The 20030-nt window shown below is 39.2% G+C and overlaps 1 protein-coding gene and 1 non-coding gene across 5 annotated transcripts in view; both read left to right on the top strand.

Moving 5' to 3' along the window:
* The window catches only part of RGL1 (ral guanine nucleotide dissociation stimulator like 1), a 281489-nt gene that overhangs the window by 171774 nt on the left and 89685 nt on the right, over positions 1 to 20030 (top strand). For all 4 annotated transcript variants that reach the window (XM_022593343.2, XM_022593340.2, XM_089910063.1 and 1 more), the window contains one exon: positions 12437 to 12645. In XM_022593343.2, the coding sequence (XP_022449051.1) occupies positions 12437 to 12645 (209 nt within the window). The remainder of the gene's footprint in view (positions 1 to 12436; positions 12646 to 20030) is intronic.
* On the top strand, positions 17743 to 17815 carry TRNAG-ACC (transfer RNA glycine (anticodon ACC)). The gene has a single exon. It is a non-coding gene; the product is annotated as a tRNA-Gly (tRNA).

Genomic DNA, 20030 nt, shown 5'->3' with positions numbered 1-20030 from the left:
CTGTGGACCATGGTAGAGTCTGCCTATTATTCCAAGTGTCATGGGAAGCCAGCGAGAGGCTTTAAGCAGGGGAGTGACATGATCTGATTTGTGTCTTTAAAAGATTACTAGGGATGCCGTAAAAACAATTTGAAAGGGTATTTACCTTAGCAGTCCAACTCAGAGGTGATGAGCGAGCATTGTATACTTTTATTGTGTATGGACAGACTTTTCTTGTGTGTATGTACATTTTTTTATTTGACTGAATTTAGAAGAATCAAGAAAAATGTTACTTAGGGAGCATAGTATCATTAGATTTGTTAGATGAAAAACTCATTTTTATCTTAAAAACATATTTAATATTCTCGAAGTACTTATTGATGTGGTTATAGGCTAATTTCTGGAGCTATAAATATTCACATGACTAGACTTTGCCTTTAACAATTTTATGGTCTAGCAGAGGATGCCTGTCAGTAAACAAATGCTTACAACATACTATGGAAAGTGTGTTTGGCTATTATAAATGAAGCTGCTATAAATGTTTCTGTCCCTGTCTTTCGGTGGGCATAATACTCGTATCTTTTAGGAATGGAATTGCTGAGTCATCGGATAGGCATGTTTAGCTTTGGCAGGTACTTGGACTTTATTCTGAAACTAGGATTTGTGCTTTAGAAAGATGATTTTAGCAAGACTAGAGGCAAGTGAAACAATTTAAGTGCTTGTTATACATACCCAGTTAAGAAATGAGGTCTAAATTAGGGTAAGACAGTGAAGATGGGGGAGAAGAATAGAATGGAGAGATATTTAGGGAATGGGACAGGTTGGATTTTGGAGGTGAGGGGGAGATAAGTCGGGAATAAAGATGATTTGTAGGTTTATGACTTGGATCATTAACGAAGTCAGAAGCTAGAGAAGGGGTGAGATTTTAGAGGAATAAAATGAGGTTTTTTTTGTACACGTTGAGTTAGAGTTCCTTATGGATTATCCAGGTGGATGTGTAGTAATTGGAAATTCATGTCTAGAATTTAGAAGGAAAGTAAGAACTGGAGTTAAAGATTTGGGAGTTAGTATAATATTTGTGTTAGGTGAAACGGGGGGTGGGGGCAGTGCGTAGTATATATGGAATGGCCAGAAAGAGAGTATAGACTAAGAAGGAAGGAGGCTTGAGGTTGGGAATGTTTCCATACTGATGGTAAGTGAAGGACCAAGAACTAGTGACCCACCCGTAGTATCACAGGAGACCCTTGAAGGAGATGAAATAGAATTCTGGTTAAGTGTGACTGTGGGTCCATACCACTCGGACTTGAATCCTGGCTTTGGCCACTTTTAGCTGTGTGCCCTGGGACAAGTCACTTAGCCTCTCTGGGCCTCACTTTTCTGTAAAATATCTGTAAAATGGGGATAAGAAATTTATCTGCTCTCTAAGGTTATTATGGGACACATAGAAAGCGCTTAGAATTACTGATTGTTGTTGAGAAGGCGATGTTTGTAAGCACAAGGGGCAGACAGTTCCAGGCGGGAATCCACGGTGCCAGTTCTGCAGGAAGCATTTCCATGGGATCGACAACCAGGTGGAGGAGTAATGAGGGCAGAAGTAAACTCTGTAGGCCCATGTAATACCTTCCCTTCTTGTGGGAAAACCCATTGAATTTCATAAGATAAACACATAAGAAAGATCACTTGGTTTGCTTGAAAGCATCTCTGGCCGTTGAATAAGTGTCAATAATACCTTAGTTTACTATGTAGTTCTTTTATCTCAAGCGGTTCAAAGCTTATCCCACATTTTTTGGGAATCACCCATGCAACATCAAGGTGAGTAAAGGAAGGTAAAGGTAAAACTGTTCCCACTTTACAAATGAGGAAACTAAGACTAAGAGAGGCCACACGACTTTGTCTAAGCTTTATATTGGTTAATCAACTCCTTTATCCCATCAATAAACCTTACTCATCTTTGGTTTTTGCATTGTCAAACACAGTATTTCTCAAAGGGTAATCAGTAGATCTTCTGCATTTAAAATTATCTGGGATGCTGGCTAAAATGCAGATCCCTTGGCTTTATTTTAGGTCTACTGATCAGAATCTCTGGAATATGGACTCAGGAATCTGATTTTACCCAGCATCTCAAGTGATCCTCTTGAAAACTGCTTAGTGTGTTCAAGGAAACAGACAAATTCCAAAATGTACATTGTTTTTAGTGACATCTTGTACCAAAAAGATCTTAAAATATCTTATATTCAGAAACTCAAACTACTATAACTAAAACTTTAGAAGCTTTTCTAAACATACGGTCTTTATGAAGTTGAGTAGTGCCTTTGGTTAAAAATAAAACTGATTCGATCTATACAAATGAATGACGCAGTCCATTGGTCTGTTACCAGAGCATGGCTGGAGGTGTCACAGAGAAGCTATGGCTGAGGACTGTATATATTTAATTTGGCCAGTGGTTCCATCTCCAATTACTATTTACAGTTATATAGCATTGATTAGAAAGAGTCGCTCTCTTTATAGTCATAGCTTCTATCTATTTGCGTGTCATGGTAAAATCAGCCATATCTCTCTGTGGTATTCCTTGCAGAGTAGCTTTAAACTCTCAGGACTGGGTAATTTGAAGACTCTGACTCTAGGGAATGGGCTTCATAAGACCAAGCCCAGATCCAGTCATGACGGCTCATCCATCTGCTTTCTTCTCCTTTAGTTGTAGAGGAAGGGGACTTTTCTGTGCAAGTCAACGTCTTGTTGGGTTCTCTGTTGTTACCTTGGCCTTCAGCAGTCACATGAGTAGGAACTCAACAAATAGATGTTGAATGAATGGATCCTCTCAAGTGTATTTAGGAAATAATAAAAGCAATTAAATTAGAAAGAGTTATTCTAGCTCACTGCTGAGACAAACAGAGGGCACTAACAAGTATTTGAAGATTAATTGACCTGGAACTAGAAAAAGAATCTAGTTCCATGCCTTCCTTATGAAGGCATGGAAGTTGAAGTCCAGGGTTGCAAGAGACCTTTATCCCCATCAGTGCTGAAATTCTCTCTGTAAGGCCGCTGCTTATTTACCTGGCATTTATTTAATTTATTAAATATTCACTGATGTTAAGCTCTACACATCGTTCCTTCCATCCCATTAAATGAAAAAATTCACATTCATATAACCTCTACTGTTTTTTTAGAGTATAGTCTTTCATTTCTTTTGTAGATTCCCTTAGCCCCTCATTTGGATTCTTTGCATAATGGGAGCTCTTTTAATACTCTTTTTACTAACTGACATCAAGAGTGGGTCATGAGCCATGGGAATGATGAGCATGTTATTAGGAAGATAAATATTTTCTTTACAACTGACATGCCTACTTTTTTACATATATTTTTGACACATTAAAGTCTAGTGGACAAAATGGTTCTCTTTTCAAAAGTTTCTGTTTGCTTGGGGAAATTGGATCTGTGTTTTTGCCAGGTATCAATTCTCTCTATCCTCTGCCCTCTCCTCTATCTATTTTTATTAAGTGTCAGCCCCACTTTGTCTGGCTATATCACATAACCAATCATATTGTCATTTTGCTTTCATTTTCCTTTCTTTCTAAAAATATAAGGCAATTGTCTCATGACTAGAGAGATTTATAAAACTAGCAGGTAGGAAAACTAATTAATAATCTGGAAATTGGATTATTAATGAGTCCCCCTGCAACCCCCAGGGATCCTACACTGTGTTATCCAGTAACTTCTCATGCATCTTACTGACCTTGTTCTCCTGGCATCTTTTGGAGCCCTTGAGCGAAGTCATTCATCTTTCTTGGACTTAATTTACCCATTTAAGAAACCACAATAATGAAGGGGAAGTTTCATTTTCCTCCAAAGAGGGTGTTTAACACAAAAACAGTATTTTTTTTTTAAATCTTTAGGTGTTAAAGATCTCAGTCAATGTCAGGAAGTAAGAGGGATAATGCCAGAGAATATTTGCTGTCATAAGGCCTAATTTTGGTGAAAGTAGTTGGGGTAGGGGAAAGAAAGTGAAAAGAGAAGGATTTTAGTATGACATACAATATTTTCTTTTACCTGTAGAATCCTGAATAGTTCTTGTAACCGTTCAACATGCTTTCAGATCTATTATCTAATTTTATCTCTTTCTTACAACAGTCCTATGAAGTATGGAGATTCTAGTCTTAGGTGTACAAATAAGGAGACCGAATACCCAACACTGTGTCACTTTGCGTGTTTTTATTTTTTTTCGCGGTACGCGGGCTTCTCACTGTTGTGGCCTCTCCCATTGCGGATCACAGGCTCCAGACGCACAGGCTCAGTGGCCATGGCTCACGGGCCCAGCCGCTCTGCGGCATGTGGGATCTTCCCGGACCGGGGCACAAACCCGTGTCCCCTGCATCGGCAGGCGGACTCTCAACCACTGTGCCACCAGGGAAGCCCCTCACTTTGCGTTTTAATGCAACATGCTGTAATAGAAAGACAGGGCTAGTTTTATATCCTGACTCTGTCAGTTATGCTAATTGGCTGGCTAACTGGGTGAGACAGCTCACTTCTCCAAACCTCAGTGTCCTCAAGTCAAGTAAGAATAATTCCTATACCCAAGGATTGTTATAAGGATTGAGCAGCTAACCCATAAAGGCTCAATAAATATCTGTTAACCCTCTCTTCCTTTTTATTCAGGGCATACGGATGATTTTCTTAGAATTAATTTGCAGCTTATGAATAGGAAAACCTATTTTTAAAAAAGTCAGTTAAGTTCGGTGTATCTTTCAGAGAGAGGTACTCAAGATAAACTAAATCGGTCTTCATACTTTGCCCTAGATTGGATCACCTGATAGGATGCTTGAAAGATACCTTGTCACTCTGTAGGTGGCCAGTTCTACAAGCCCGTGCATGATCTCGGAATACTACCTGTGCCAAATGCAGCGCTGAGGGTAAAGTGCTTGCCAGGGACTCTGTGTCCCAGAGCTTTGTGGGAACTGTAAAGTGCAACTGTACATTTGAATTCATAAGCTCACATAGGCTTGAAAGATTCATTTTTGGAGCAGAAAAGGAGCAAGCTGGATAGTCATTCCTCAAATTCTGAAACCCAGGGGAATAATGATTTTGCTGGCATTTTGATAATGGGGCTTGATTTTTATGCTTGTATCGTAATAGGTGATAATAATAGTGGGAACTGAATGTTTACTTTGTTTAAAACTGAATTTATCCCATAGGAAAGTGGGGAGGATAAGAGATTCCTCAATGTGGTGTGCAGAAGAAGAATCAAGCTAATGATTCCGTTAGGAAACATCAGGCAGCTGCCACCCTCTGCTCCCGCAAAGCCTGGTGAAGGAACACTTTACATCTCAACGGGAGATGAAGCCCCGTGGAACTGTCGGTGGGATTTATGGAGGGCTGGGAAAGTTGCTGGGCTGTGAGGAAGCCTTTCCATTCAAAGCAGGCTTCATTCACAGAGAATATTAGGTCCCACAGAAGCTCACTACTCCCTGCTGACCTTTTCAGACAGAGGTTGGCTCGGTTGCACAAAAACAGAATGAGTTCCAGAAAGCCAGGGCGCCTGTTAACCTATGACCTCAGCATAGGAAGACCTTGGGCATTTGAGGTCTGAATGTGTGAGACAGGAGGGAGCTGTGAATTTTGCAAGTTCACTCTGGACGCTAAAAACCCTGTGTGACAATTTGTGATGTAATTTGGCACGTGCAGCGGTGACTATTTTAGTTCAAACCTCCCTCCCCCCATATTTGTAAATCCTTGAACTTCTCAAAATAGCATGTGATTTCTTCATTTTGCAAAGCCAATGACCGAGGCATTGAAACTTTAAGTTATTGCCCTAGGTACCATAGTAAATTGGCCTCAGAGATGGAAAGGGAAGCCGTTTAATCATCTTAATCATTAGCGTTCTGAGTCTCAAGCAGCAGAGGAGCATATAAAAGTGAAATTATTTTATTTGAAAAACAGAGTCAGCAAACTCCCTTAAATCCGCTTAATTTTTGAATCTGCCTCCTTAGAGACTCCTTAAATCCTTAAAGGAGGAGGACCAGAATGACAGCAGTAGGGGTTTGTGTGAGAGAAGATCCAGTCTGTTATGGGTTAACACCGGGCAGAACAGATTCACAGCCAGGAGGATGACCATGTTTTAGGAGATGGAAAACACAACTTCCTGTTTCCCCTTGGAGAGTTCCTGGACTCTTTGGGATGATCTAGGAAACTCTGCTGAGACAGGATGGCGGAAGGGACTGGGATTTCTGTCTGACAAAACACTGGCCCTTGTTTGTTATTACAGCTCTCTTAGCATTTTCCTGAGGATGAAGCGTACTCATCGTAGAAATCTGACCACATTCTAACGTGTGTGGCTTCAAGCAAAGTCAGCTCTTGGGGATCTTGTAATTTTTTTCAGAGCACGTTAATTTGTCAGGCACATGCTCCTCTACCTCTTCTCCTTTTTTCTTAGTTCAGAGGCATAATTTTCTATCTTCTGTGAGGTCAAAGGTCATGGTGACAACACACATGCCTTAACTGGAGTGGACACAGAAAGAGAAAAATGTTCTACCAGAATGAAGTCTCTCCTGAATTTGCCATTGGCATAATCTGAGGGGGACTTCTAGGCAGTGGTGTGCGGGTAAATCAACTCTCCAGACCCAAAGCCCCGATTTCTAGCCAGTTTGCCAATTTCCATGGTGTAGATATTTCCACCATGGCCAGATTCACAATACCAACATGATGTCATGGAACATAGGATTGAGGAATGTCTACAATCAGCTCTTGCAAGTGGGATGGGCTGGCTCCAGCATGCTGCTGGCTAGACCTCGATATGTTTGTGTAATTAGGTGGAAGGTGCATATGTTGGCATCTATATGAATCTGGCAGTGAAGATTACTCCTGGATTCTCTGTCCAGAAGTGCTACCACAGATCAGGTGAGTGTAAACTGGCCATATGTGCAGGTGCTTCTTCTGGTGCTTGACATCTTTGCTCTTGGAACCCTCTTAATTTGGGTATTCTTCTAGATGCCATCCTCTGCCCTCTAGTCTTTTCTTCTGTTCACTCTGCCTGGAGGGTGAAGCTGTTTTAATTGATGTGACTTCTATATATTTCCATCTTAGACCTATCCCCCAGCTCTTGGATTCTGACTGCCTGTTGGACGGTACCATTGGAAAATCCCAAAGATACTTCACATTTTACTTTTCTTTTTTTCCCCCTTTTTTTGGCCATGCTGTGCGACATGTGGGATCTTAGTTCCCCGACCTGAGTTCAAACCAGTGCCCCCTGCAGTGGAAGTGCAGAGTCCTAACTACTGGACCGCCAGGGAATTCCCAAGTTTTACATCACTGAAGTGGAATTCAGTGCCTCTGCGTCACAAGAATCTGGCTTCTCTTTCTCAATTTTCTTTCATGTGGGTGGTATCCTTATCTTTCCAGTCACTTTCAGATGCTGCCTCTATGTAAAGTCGCTCCTGGTTCTTCCATGGTATCTGCGTATCTGTCCACCATTTTACTCATATTGCATTATAATGGTTTCTTTGTGTCTGTTTCCTCCTTCAGACTGAACATCCTGGTGTCTGAACTGCATGCTATTTACCTTTGTATCTCTACTGTCTCGCACAGTGCCTGGCACATAGTACCGTTTGGTTAATGTGTGCCTGAATAAGTAGATGAATAAATGAGAGATCCGTTCTGTACCCTTTGTATGCACTTAGCACCGAATTGCCAGACTTAGGAAATAAAAATACAGGATGCCAGGTTCATTCGGAAATTCAGATAAACAACAAATCATTTTTCAGTATGAGTAGGTCCTAGATACTGCATGAGACATACTTACGCTCCCAAATTACTCATTTATTATTTTTCTGAAATTAAAATTTAGCTGGGCATCCTAGCAACCCTAACCTAGCAAAGGAAGTTAGTTGACACCCAGAGTAGAAGTTCACACGATGCAGAAGTTCACACTGAGCTTGACATCACATGCCTTAAGTTTCGTATAGACTATGCCTTACGTCTCTGAACGTCCCACGTGTAAATAGATCTCTATACTCAGATGCACTGGCCTCTCCATAACGTTCTGCTTTGTGCCATTACATACACATATTTTTTCTTTGCATGGCAAGGACATTTAATCTATATGTATTTGGGCAATATGGACAAATGATCAGAGTTTGTGAGTCATCTCACAGCATTTCCTATACTGTGGTGGTTTCTTATTGTTTCTGGGTGGTGGTTACAGAGCATTTGAATAGATGTTAGAAAATGGACCCTTGGTGTTCTGGGATGAGCGTACAGAGAGCAATGTGCTATTCTTAAAGTTCTGTAAAACCTTGGCTCTGGGATTTAGATTTTCTTAGGGAGTTATGTATGACTGGAAGAGTGCTCACTATTTACGTTTCTGCTCAAGCCAGGCTGCCTGAGAACTGATGTACTGAAGATTAAGCATGGCTTGGAGAAGGACTTCATACTGTCTCCAGTCTAATGAGGTTGTTTACTTAACATGTTCCCTGTTAAAGTATCAGATGACTAAAGGATTATATTGATTGAAGACAATTTTTTAAAAATTAGAAACACCCAAGTTGTGAACAGTTTACATTTTAGAATGCGAAAGAGTATATTTCTCAATGACTGGAAACACGGTTGAAACATGGCACATTTCATCTCTCACATTCTCTTTCTCTTGTTCCCCTTATGTCAGAATTGGTAATTATGGAAATTCCATGGCTAGGACAGTTGGGCAGGGTTTTAGATATTTACCCCATAGGAGTCAGGCATGTTCTCTTAGGAAAAGCTGAACTCTAATGGCAGAAGGATTGGCCAAAAAAACAATTATGAAACATTCTTGTGGCCTCAGTATCATGATCTTGTCAGTAAAGCGATGGTCTCTGATTAAATCCAGATTGAGCTGTTTCCTGTTAGCGTGCTAACCCAGAGGGCATGCTCAGCTCTCCATGTCTTGCTCTCTAAGTCTGGGGTTTTAAACACTTGTCTGCCAAGGCTCTCCCCGCCGCCTCTCCCAACTATTCTTTTAAACTAGAATTTAAAGGTATTGAGATATTACAAACAAAAACAGACCCTAAAGTCTCTTAAGGGTCATGTAGCTATTGAATATTTTGCTGCAAAAATGAAACTACAATTTTAGCTTCTCCATTCTAACCATAGGCATGGTGTATTTTTGTGTGTTTCACTTTTGTATAATTTTATTTCAATTCCAGTAACAAGCAGATAATTACAGAATTTTTATTTCATAAAAATGTACTTTATCTGAATGTTGGTAAATTAAAACTCATCTTTGAAAATCTGGCCTTCCCCCTGCTATAGCAAAGAGATATTAGGGTACTTAGCAAATGTGCAGAAAATAAGAGTAAGCAAGTGCTCTGCCATCTTAAATTGCATTGTTAATTTTTGTGAGAATGACTTTAGGCATCAGAGCAATTCCTGTACTTCATTTTATGATATTGCCATTGATGCTCACCTGTTGCAATGAGAGAATGATTTTTAAAATCTAAATATTGCAGAATATTCTATTAGCCATTCTGTGAGCTCAATCATGGTTCTTCCTAATGTACAGATAAAAACACTGAGGAACAGAAACCATTAAAGGGACTTATGGGGATCAAGCATGCATACTGAGATTTTTTTTTCAGAGTAAAAGGAGGAGTGAAGGGAGGCGACTGGGTTAATGAGTAACATGATTCCATTCCCAAGGGAGAAACTTGGCTTCCTGCCAAATCTGCTTTCTGGCAGGAAAAGGGACCCACTTCATCAGGGTCTTTGACAAGCATTTTTCTCTGTGTTTGAATTTTTTGGCGACATCACTGCTTAGGGAAAAATCAGTTCTTTTAAATAGTTATTACTTCTAGTAAGAAAAGATTTAAAGTGGAATTTGCATTGTGAGTAAAATAAGAATCATCAAATTATAAAATTGGTGAGGGAACCCTGACATTGTCACAAGGTAAGGAAACTTGATTTAGGATTAGAGCTTGAATATCTGTAGAAACTGAGAAGCCATTCCTTTTGTTGTTGTTAACATTTGAAATTGAGGTATATTTTTTAACTACTACTTTTTAATATTATCAGACTGATCATTATGTTGGCCAGATCTTTTGAGGTGACAAAGTAAAAAACACAAAATATCCCTAAATTTGGGTAGTAAGAAAGAGATCAAAGGAACATAGATTTTTTTTTTTACATTAATTTTTATTGGAGTGTAGTTGCTTTACAAGGTTGTGTTAGTTTCTTGCTGTACAGCAAAGCGAATCAGTCATACGTATACATATATACACCTGTTTTTAGATTTCCTTCCCATTTAGGTCACCACAGAGCACTGAGTAGAGTTCCCTGTGCTATACAGCAGGTTCTCATTAGTTATATGTTTTGTACACGGTAGTGTATGTATGTCAGTCCCAATCGCCCAGTCATCCCATCCCCCTCTTTCCCACTTGGTAACCGTAAGTTTGGAACATAGATGTTCGAAGATAAAAATTAACATTTTATTTTACAGTGTCTTGATTTTTCTTTTTTTAAGTAAAAAGTGGCATATGTGAATTAAGTTTGAAATGCGTCACAGTGACTTACTAAGCTAACATTTCCCAGAGTCTGTTCATTCTGATGTTCTGCAAGATGCTCTGAGACTAAAGGGAAATCCATTAGAAAATGTCATATACCATATCCCTCTTTTGGAGTTTCATACCATGTTAACATGTTAAAAACTTTAAGAAATTCTCCAACAAAGAAGTATATTGGACTTTGTCTAACTCTGTAGTTTCCAAACTTGACTGCAGGACCTTTTGTTTTGGAACTAGTGTTTGTTTTACAGCACACACTTAGGACAACACTGTACCAAGTAATTAAAAACATAATTAGACTTTGAAGCCATATATATTCTTCATTTGTTGTTTCTAGTTAAAGTTAACTGAAGCTCCTGGAAGACAGATGGATACTATTAGGCCTATGCTAAAACTACGTACAGTGTGATAAAGAATGATTGTAAGGCCATGATCTGAGTCAACAGGCCTAAGAGGCCTAAAGAAACATTTGGTATTTTGACTGAACCAGAACCCTTTCCTTGGTAAAGTAAAAGTATCTTTCAAAAATTAAATAAAGAAATCAAGTCATCCACCGCATATGCTGGAGTCTTAATATTAACTCCAACTAGCAGTTAGCTGTGATGACATTAAGCTATTCTAAGCCCCTCCTAAAAGTGATGGCCTTGGCTTTGGTCTTACAGAAGGCAATCTTGCCTGCTAATTTCCTTCCAGCGGTTTAACTTTTGACAGGCCAGGCGAAGAAATAGCAGACATGTGACTTAATAAGCACAATATCATCGTTTAGAGGTTCGGTTCTCTCTTTTTTGCCCCTTTTCTTTAATTTTCACACGTCTGATGATTTCAATTTAGGAAAATCTGATATAAAACAATTCACACTTCAAATTCAGAGACATCGCCTGGTGATTGTTTGCATCACTTAGAATGATTATTTGCTTAGAAAAAGTTCCTCTCTGTAGGGCATCTTCCCCTATGCCTATGAAGGACAGGTTAAACCTTGAAAATCACGTCACCGTATAATTTGTTAGGCACCGGTTTATTGTAGAATGTAAGGCACACCTGTATTTTTCTTCAGTTTATTTCACTTCCCCCATGCTCAGTTTTGAAGATTTACAGATATTATCACTAATCTGTTCTTTAGTATTATGGTTTATGTCTCCAAGGTGCAGTTATACCTACCAATACTATTCACAGTTTCATTCTCATGTGATAGCTACTTTTCAGAAGGAAACATCTTCTCTTGTACATTGCAAGTCTCCAGGAGGCAGGGGTCACGCACCCACCTACCCTTTCCATTACTCGTCAGCGATTAGCCGAGGTCTGCTCCGTACAGACACTTCTCAGCCAGTGATACTGAATCAGAAAGTCTATCGCCTCCCATGAACTAAAGAACATCAGATTGCGGTCAGATCTCCCTAGATGTCTGTGGAGAACATATTCCTCCCATGGCTGATTTTTTCCAGCTATCAGCATGATGTCATCTGGCTCACACAAATCTAAAAATTTAACTATCAGCTCTCCAAAGCCAGCACGATCGGTTCCGGCACACCATAGTAGGAGCTGTTTTCGAGAATGAGTTTGAAAACTTACCGTGGAACAATACAAAGGGAGTGATTGATAAAGATTTGCTAAACTTGATCCTGGGGGTCATAGAAAGCATTCTCGACAGAATATGCCAGCAACCTAGTTCTTGATAGGGAAGTAAGTAGAAGCACATGTAACCTCTATGAAGTAATACCTCTACTTCTAGAGAGGAAGGGAATGCACATACCACCCCTACGCGCCCCCGCTCGCCCATCCCGCTCTACTACACTCACAGGTGAGAGGATTGCCTTACCTGACTTTCCTGCAGGGAAATTAAGAGTAAGGGAAAACATGCTTCCACTACTTCAATGTTTTCAGTTTTACCTTAGGGAGTCATTCCTCCTGATCAAAATCATGAATTTATTGTACAGGTTGAAGGCGACCAGCTGCCTCCGGGGCATACAGTCAGTCAGTATGAGACGTGTAAGATCAGGACCATAAAAGCTGGCACGTTGGAGAAGCTCGTGGAGAACCTGCTGACAGCTTTTGGGGACAATGACTTTACCTACATCAGCATCTTCCTGTCAACGTACAGAGGCTTTGCCTCCACTAAAGAAGTGCTGGAGCTGCTGCTGGACAGGTAAGAATCTGAAGGGGTGTGAGAGGCGACAGAAAGGTCAGGCTGTTTGCAGAGTGAAGGCATGAGGTTCTGAATCGCCTGCACTTGGTATGCTGAGAGAGAGACGCGTGAGGAAGGGTTGCCTGGAAGGAAGGACCTTTGGAACAAAGGGCATGGAGATTATTCAGGAGCTTCTTCACGGTCCATTTCTGTAAAAATATCTCACAAAAACATCTATAAAAGAGTTAGGAGTGCCTATCATAAAGGTAGATTCAATTGTTTATAGATTTCAGTTATCATTTGCCACTCTAAAATTTTCTCCATGTTTTCATAATTTTCTAGCTTAGTCAATTAACCAGGAATCTTATTGGGTTGTTGTGAGAATTAAAATGCTAAATGTACTATTAACAATCACCATGTATTGGCTGCTTTACGGGTATGCACAGACATATCGTCCTTGATCTATGTTGTTAAGTCATATGTTACATAGAATAAATAGAGCAGTGTGCATTATAATTCACACATTGATAATTGATAGCTGTATTTCCCCCCATTAATTAAGCTTGATCTTTTTTTTTTTTTTTTTTTTTTGCGGTACGCGGGCCTCTCACTGTTGCGGCCTCTCCCGTTGCGGAGCACAGGCTCCGGACGCGCAGGCTCAGCGGCCATGGCTCACGGGCCCAGCCGCTCCGCGGCACGTGGGATCTTCCCGGACCGGGGCACGAACCCGTGTCCCCTGCATCGGCAGGCGGACTCTCAACCACTGCGCCACCAGGGAAGCCCAAAGCTTGATCTTTTAAAAATTATTATTAAATTGACTTGGTATTGGGAAGAAGAAAACTGTCAGCTAAACGATTGCTTTAGAATCATGAGAGTCCTCATCCACATCCGTGTATTCTGGGGTTTCTTGCAGAAGGAAGGAAGGAAGGAAGATAGGGTGTTCTGTTGGACTTAGTGAATATTGATTTTTAACTAGATTTTTTAAAATTTGAAAGTAATAGATGCTCGTGTTAAAAATTCTTATACCATAGAAGGGTATAAAGAGAAACGTTAATGTTTTCTCATATTACTATTTCCCAAATAACATTTATTAGGTTTTTTAAAATACGTGGAAGTAGGAAAAAAAAATAGACACAGACTGTAACCTAATTAGGCAGGTAACACATATTAACATTTTAAAAATAGAAGTAATCCATGTATATAAAGTTCAAACAATTCAGAAAATTATGAAAAAAAAGTAAGAAATAAAAAGAAAACATTTCTATTTCCCCAAGTCCCATTTCCAGTCCCATTCTTCCTGGATAATAACTGTAAATTATTCCTTCTGTATTATTCCCAAGTTTTTCTGGGTGCATAGAAATGTGTATTTATATTTTTTTATTTATGTATGATATTTATCATATATATTTACGATATAAATAGAAATCATAGTACGCAGTGTGTTCTGCACCTTGCTTTTTTCCCTTATCTTTATCTTGGAGATGTTTTTACTCAGTAAGTTCTTCAACATATGTAAAGGGCTTAGAACAGCGGCTGGCATAGTGAAAGCTCAAGAAATGTAAGTTATTGTTATTTTAAAGTCAGCACATATAGATAGATTTACTATATTCTTTTTAGTGGCTTTACAGTACTTATTGAATGGAATATTCTATGGATGGACAGTTAAGCTCTCTCCAGTTTAATTTGTTTTTAAACTTTTAAACAATGCTGCAAAGAGTGTCTTTGAGTATATATTTTCTAAGTATTTGTTGAGAACTCTGTAGGATAATTTCATTGAAGAGCAACTGATGGGTCAAAACTTATAAGCATTTTAAAATGTGAAAGATGTTGCTAGACTGCCCTCCAGAAAGCTGTACCTACCACTCTCCTGTCCATAGAAAATGAGAGTGTCCCTTTGCTTTCCCTACACTCTTGCCAGCTGTATTTTCATGTCTGCAATTGAAACCATCTCTGCTATCATCTGTCCATTGAAAAGTAGCTCATTGTTTTTATATTTATGTTTCTTACATTTATGAGTGAGGTGTAGCATGTTTTAAAATACTTATTGGTCATTTGTGTTTTTTGTGCACTCTCTGTTCATATCTTTATTTTTATTTTGTTATCTAATTGTTGATCATCTAATTATAGCTCTTTGTATATTATCAAAATTAGGTTTTTTTGCCTATCATATGTTGGAAATATTTTTTTCTAATTTGTCCCTTGGTTTTAAAAGTTGTTTACAAATATTCTTTTTTATGAAGACATTAAAAATTCTTTTTATGCAGTCATGTTTATCAGTCTTAAGAAAGGCCTTTAATAATCTAATTCTGTTACGATGTGAATAAGGTTGTTGATAACAGTGAGTTTTTCTCAAGATATTTTCCTCATAGGTGCATATAGAGTGAAATCGTTTGGACCAATGGTTATCGATATGTTCATATTCAGGAACATTCACAAAACGTCTATACTTTATTATGCAGTGATCCGGTTAAGATAACTCTGGACTTCGACATAGGTGGGAAGTTCTGTAGTTTTTTTTCACATAGCAGTACTTAAAATATTAAGCCTGGAGTATAAACCTGTGGGATTAGTGAGTCATTTCTTTCATAGTTTGTTTGCTTGTATAATACCTCACACCTATAAATAGAACCTGAGGAATTATATGAATTTTCTTTCCACTGTTTCATATTTATAAAAAGGATGCAGTATGCTAACTGTTGGCAGGCAGTATGAGGAAATAGGTCAACACATCAAAAACTCCTACAAGTTTTCTTTGGAATTGGTAACCTCTTCTGCTTATGGGGTAACTCCATTGATAATAGGCCACAGATGTCCATAGTCAGTAAAAGAGTACACGTGAATTCCAGCTGCTCATCATAAATAGTGGGCATACACACAGGAACTAGAGTGTTTAGTCTGTGGCTTATGTACATCCAGCTTTTATTTGATGATTAAAAAAAATCGGTTTGTTCTCCTATCACGGTGGGTAGACATTTTTGGATTGTTAAAATATTACTAGATGACAATTGTTAAATGACAGAATCAACATGAATTCAAATTACATTTAATTCAAACAATCATTTAAGGTATAACTGAATGAAGAGTTAAGATATATCTTGAACTGTTTAGGTAGGCCAAGGCTTGACCTTGAATTTAATCTCATAGTCAGATCCTTTGATTCTGACATGAGTGGAATCAACACATACTGAATGTCTATAAAATACCCAGTGCTCTGCAAGACACCATGTGGACGAAGCAGAAATTTGAGACTTGGTAAGTTCTCACCCTTGTGATGAATTTACTGTGAAGCTGCTGGTATTTAACCTCCAGGGGCCCTCACTTGCAGTACACTCTACGTAATTTATATTCATAATTTTATATTCTTTTTCTTAGAGAGGAGCCCTCAGATTACATATGCTGGCCCCACAAAACATGGATCCACCCTGACAACTTAATATTTTAGTGCAGAAGATAATTACGTGCAGAAAACAAGTAGACAACTACTTAAAATGGTGTAATAGTGAAACTCTGACATGTTCTATGGAAGTTCAGAGAAATAAATCCCACTTATTATGCTTCCTCTGCAGAAATTTGGATTTGTCCATATATGTACAAACTTCATTATAAATATTTCTTCCTCATTCCATTTCCTACTCTCTCTTATATCCTGTGGCCAAACGTTAATCTTTGATTTTAACCAAAACGCAGATTCTGTGAAACACTCGGTTCTTAAATTGGTTGTCGGGGGTTTTAATGTCTGCAATTGGGAGGTAAGCAGTAAAGCTGCATGAACTTGCCTTTTCTGAAAATAAGCTAGATACTCTATTTTATTATTAGTAAATTGTGGTAGACTTGTTTTTGGGTCGCTGGTGTTCTGATGTTATTTTTAAAATGATTTCTCTTGGATTCTTAATAGTAGATTACTTATCCTTTGTGAAATTAACGCCGAGAAGTTATTACGGGATGTGCTAATCCTAACCAGTCATGAATGAATTGAAGGCAGATGCTGTGGCATTTATTTCCCTCCAGAGAAAAGTATATTTGAAATCAAGCTTTGATTTTTCTTAAGACTTCCAATCGTGTGGCTTTTCTCATATGGAACTGTTTGCTTTCTGTGATTTAAAAATATTTTTAATAGTTCTTTTCATTTTGCTAATATGAGCCTTTGTGATTGACCAGTGGACAGTGGTTTGAAGTCATATATGGCTAATTCCTTGTGTTTGCTTTATCCCTTGCTTGGGGGCGATCAGCAGTTAACAAGAAATCCTGTTTTCTGTGCTTCTCACTGTGGCTCAGAGTTAATTCTAGGGCTCATTGGCTTCCTTTTATCCTAAGAGAAAGTTTGAGTTGTGGTTTAGCTGTGTTGGGGCTTCGAGATTTTATTTTTTCTAACTTTAAACATACATTTCACTTAAAAATATATTCTTCCCACCATACCATTAAAAAAAAAAAAAAGTGAGGAAATTGGATACCACTGAAAATACCCAACCTCAGATGTAGGGAGAAACCTACTTCAGCTAGTGACCCTCACTGAGAACCATGAAGTGTCTATACAAATATCTAGATTTTTCTTCAGATAGCTGTCACATAAGCTACTTTTGGGCTCTTTCTTGGTCATTCTCTCTTTCTCTGATATCAGGAATGAGCAGAACTGCCAAGGACAAACGTAATGGGGTGAACTAAATCTCTAGAAACTTTTGCTAAGCCGCTAATGGCACTCAGGTCACAGTTTGGAAAGGACTGAGTAATAATCTGAATTGCCCCTTCATTTTGAGTGAATTCTCCCAGTGCAGGACTTTTAGAGAATAAAGGTTGAAGCCATCCCATAAACACTATGCTTTTCAGACCAATCTGACTTGAATTTGCTTGCTTTAGGTCGTAGAGAGGAGACTAATTCAGTGGGTCTTTGAACTTATTTCTTATTCCCATGTTGGATTGCCATGCATTTTCACAGACTTATATCTTATTTAGTCCATTTATCATTACCTGCATGTCTACAGATAAGAAAATTGAGGCTCAGAAACATTCAGTCAGTAAGAGGCAGAGTTGGAATTAAAACCTATCTCTTTCCGACTTGGAAGCTCTTTTCAAGCACACCAAATCGCCTCCCATGTCATTTAAAGTGTCATTTAAGGGACTTCCCTGGTGGCCCAGTGGCTAAGGCTCCGCGCTACCAATGCAGGGGGCCCGGGTTCGATCCCTGGTCAGGGAACTCGATTCCACATGCAGCTAAGAGCTCATATGCGGCAACTAAACATCCCGCATGCCACAATGAAGATCCCATGTGCTGCAGCTAAGACCCGGCACAGCCAAATAAATAAATATTTTTTAAAAAGTCATTTAAAAATGTTACTTTGAAAAAATTAATTAATTAAAGAGAGCATGGGCTCTAGGCATGCGGGCTTAGGTAGTTGTGGCACATGGGCTCGGTAGTTGTGGCACACGGGCTCAGTAGTTGTGACTCGCAGGCTCTAGAGCGCAGGCTCAGTAGTTGTGGCACAGGGGCTTAGTTGCTCTGCGGCATGTGGGATCGTCCTGGACCAGGGCTTGAACCCGTGTCCCCTGCATTGGCAGGCGGATTCTTAACCACTACCCCACCAGAGAAGTCCCCATGTTAGTGTCATTTTTAAAGAAAGGGATGACTTGGGTATCCCACTCAGCTATCCTTTTCTCTGATACCTCAATTGATTTTCCTTGGAAACTGGATTTCCTGAGGAACACTCCCTTCACACAGTTGTGAGCAGGTCATTTGAACATCAGTGCTCCTATTCATCCATCCATTGACATGATATTTACCAGGTGTTTAATATCTACCATGTATTGTGCAAGGTGCTGTGCATATAATGGTAAACAGACTGGTCATGACTCCTGCCCTCTTCATGCTTAACGGCTGAGAGTAACATTAAATAAGCATACAAACAAATGTGTGTAATTAAAATCGATACAATCCTCGGGAGGTAAGAGCTAGGTTCTATGACAGAGACAATAAGAGAGGATTGCGTGGAGGAGGACGATATTATCAAAACAAAACTGGATGTTGGCCAGTGATATTAGATGGTTAGATAGGTCATGGGCCATCAAGGTCCCTGCTGGGTCCATGGGTCTGGAGTGTTTCTGTTTGTTTGATGTACTCAGACCAAATCCCCTGACCTGAATGTACTACTTCCCAAAGAGAACTCTTCTTGGAGGGTAGGGAGATAGCAAGTGAAGAAGCTTGGGAGGATTTATGCAGATATATTACCACCATGGGGATAGTAATCTTAAATCCATATTTTATGACACCTGGAGTAGTAACACCATCATGTGTAAAAGCTGATGCACCACCAATAACCGGCAAGAATGGAGCTGCCCTTGCCAGTGAAGCCAGTTCCTCCACAGCATAGAGAAAGCGATCAAATATAAAACTTGAAAACAGTTTATTTATTTCCATAGATTTTGTCATAAGTGCCGAATATGCTTCCCCTTCCTTTCAGAGTCTGAAGATATTTTATGGGAAAAGCAGTTTTCCTGTCTTTGTTTTAGTCATGAGATTTATGCCTGAGGTATAGTGATGGTTAAGAGCGTGGGCTTGGGAGTCAGAAAATGAATTTGATTCTGGTTTTGCACTTCTTACTTGCTCTGCGGCACTGGGCAGGTTGCTTTATCTTACTAGCTTCATTTCCTTATCTATAAAATGAGTGAAAAATAACCTACGTTATAGGGCTATTATGAGGGTTAAGCTTGATGATATAGAATTCTTATTATAGTGGTTGGCAAATATTAAGTGCTTAAGAGATTACCATTACCTTGTTTTCCTTTCTTCATGGCACTTATCACTATTTGAAAGTACCTTTCTTATTTTTTTAATAGAAAAATTTTTTAAAATACTTATTTATTTATTTATTGGCTGGGTCGGGTCTTACTTGCGGCACAAGGGATCTTCATAGCAGCATGTGGGCTTCTCTCTAGTTGCAGTGCACTGGATTCTCTCTAGTTGTGGCATGCGGGCTTAGTTGCCCCACAGCATGTGGGATCTTAGCTCCCTGATCAGGGCTCGAACTAGCATCCTCTGTATTGCAAGATGGATTCTTAACCACTGGACCACTAGGGAAACCCCTGAAAGTACCTTTCTTGTTTATCTTGCTTATTTCCTGATAGCTGCTCCTATGCAGAGACCATGTCTGTTTATTTCACTGCCGTAACCTTAGAGAGGAACGGTATCTGGCAGTAGATGCTTAGGAACTATTTGTCTAACAAATAAGTAATCACTATTATTCATGCCTATTATGAGCAGGTGCACTGGAAGATACAACAGTGAACGTTACCCAGCTTCTGCCTACATTCAGTGGGAGAGACTAATAAATCTACAGACTCATACCGTTACTGTCAAGGCAGTTAGGGCTCAATGTGTGTTTTAAAAAAAATAGACTGTTTTCAGAATTACCATA

This window comes from Delphinapterus leucas, chromosome 1 (genome assembly GCF_059928025.1).
Source record: "Delphinapterus leucas isolate spDelLeu-1000000601 "Yukka" chromosome 1, BTC_Dleu_Yukka2, whole genome shotgun sequence".
In the NCBI taxonomy this organism is placed as follows: domain Eukaryota; kingdom Metazoa; phylum Chordata; class Mammalia; order Artiodactyla; family Monodontidae; genus Delphinapterus; species Delphinapterus leucas.
This window is presented reverse-complemented; position numbering and strand designations above follow the sequence as displayed.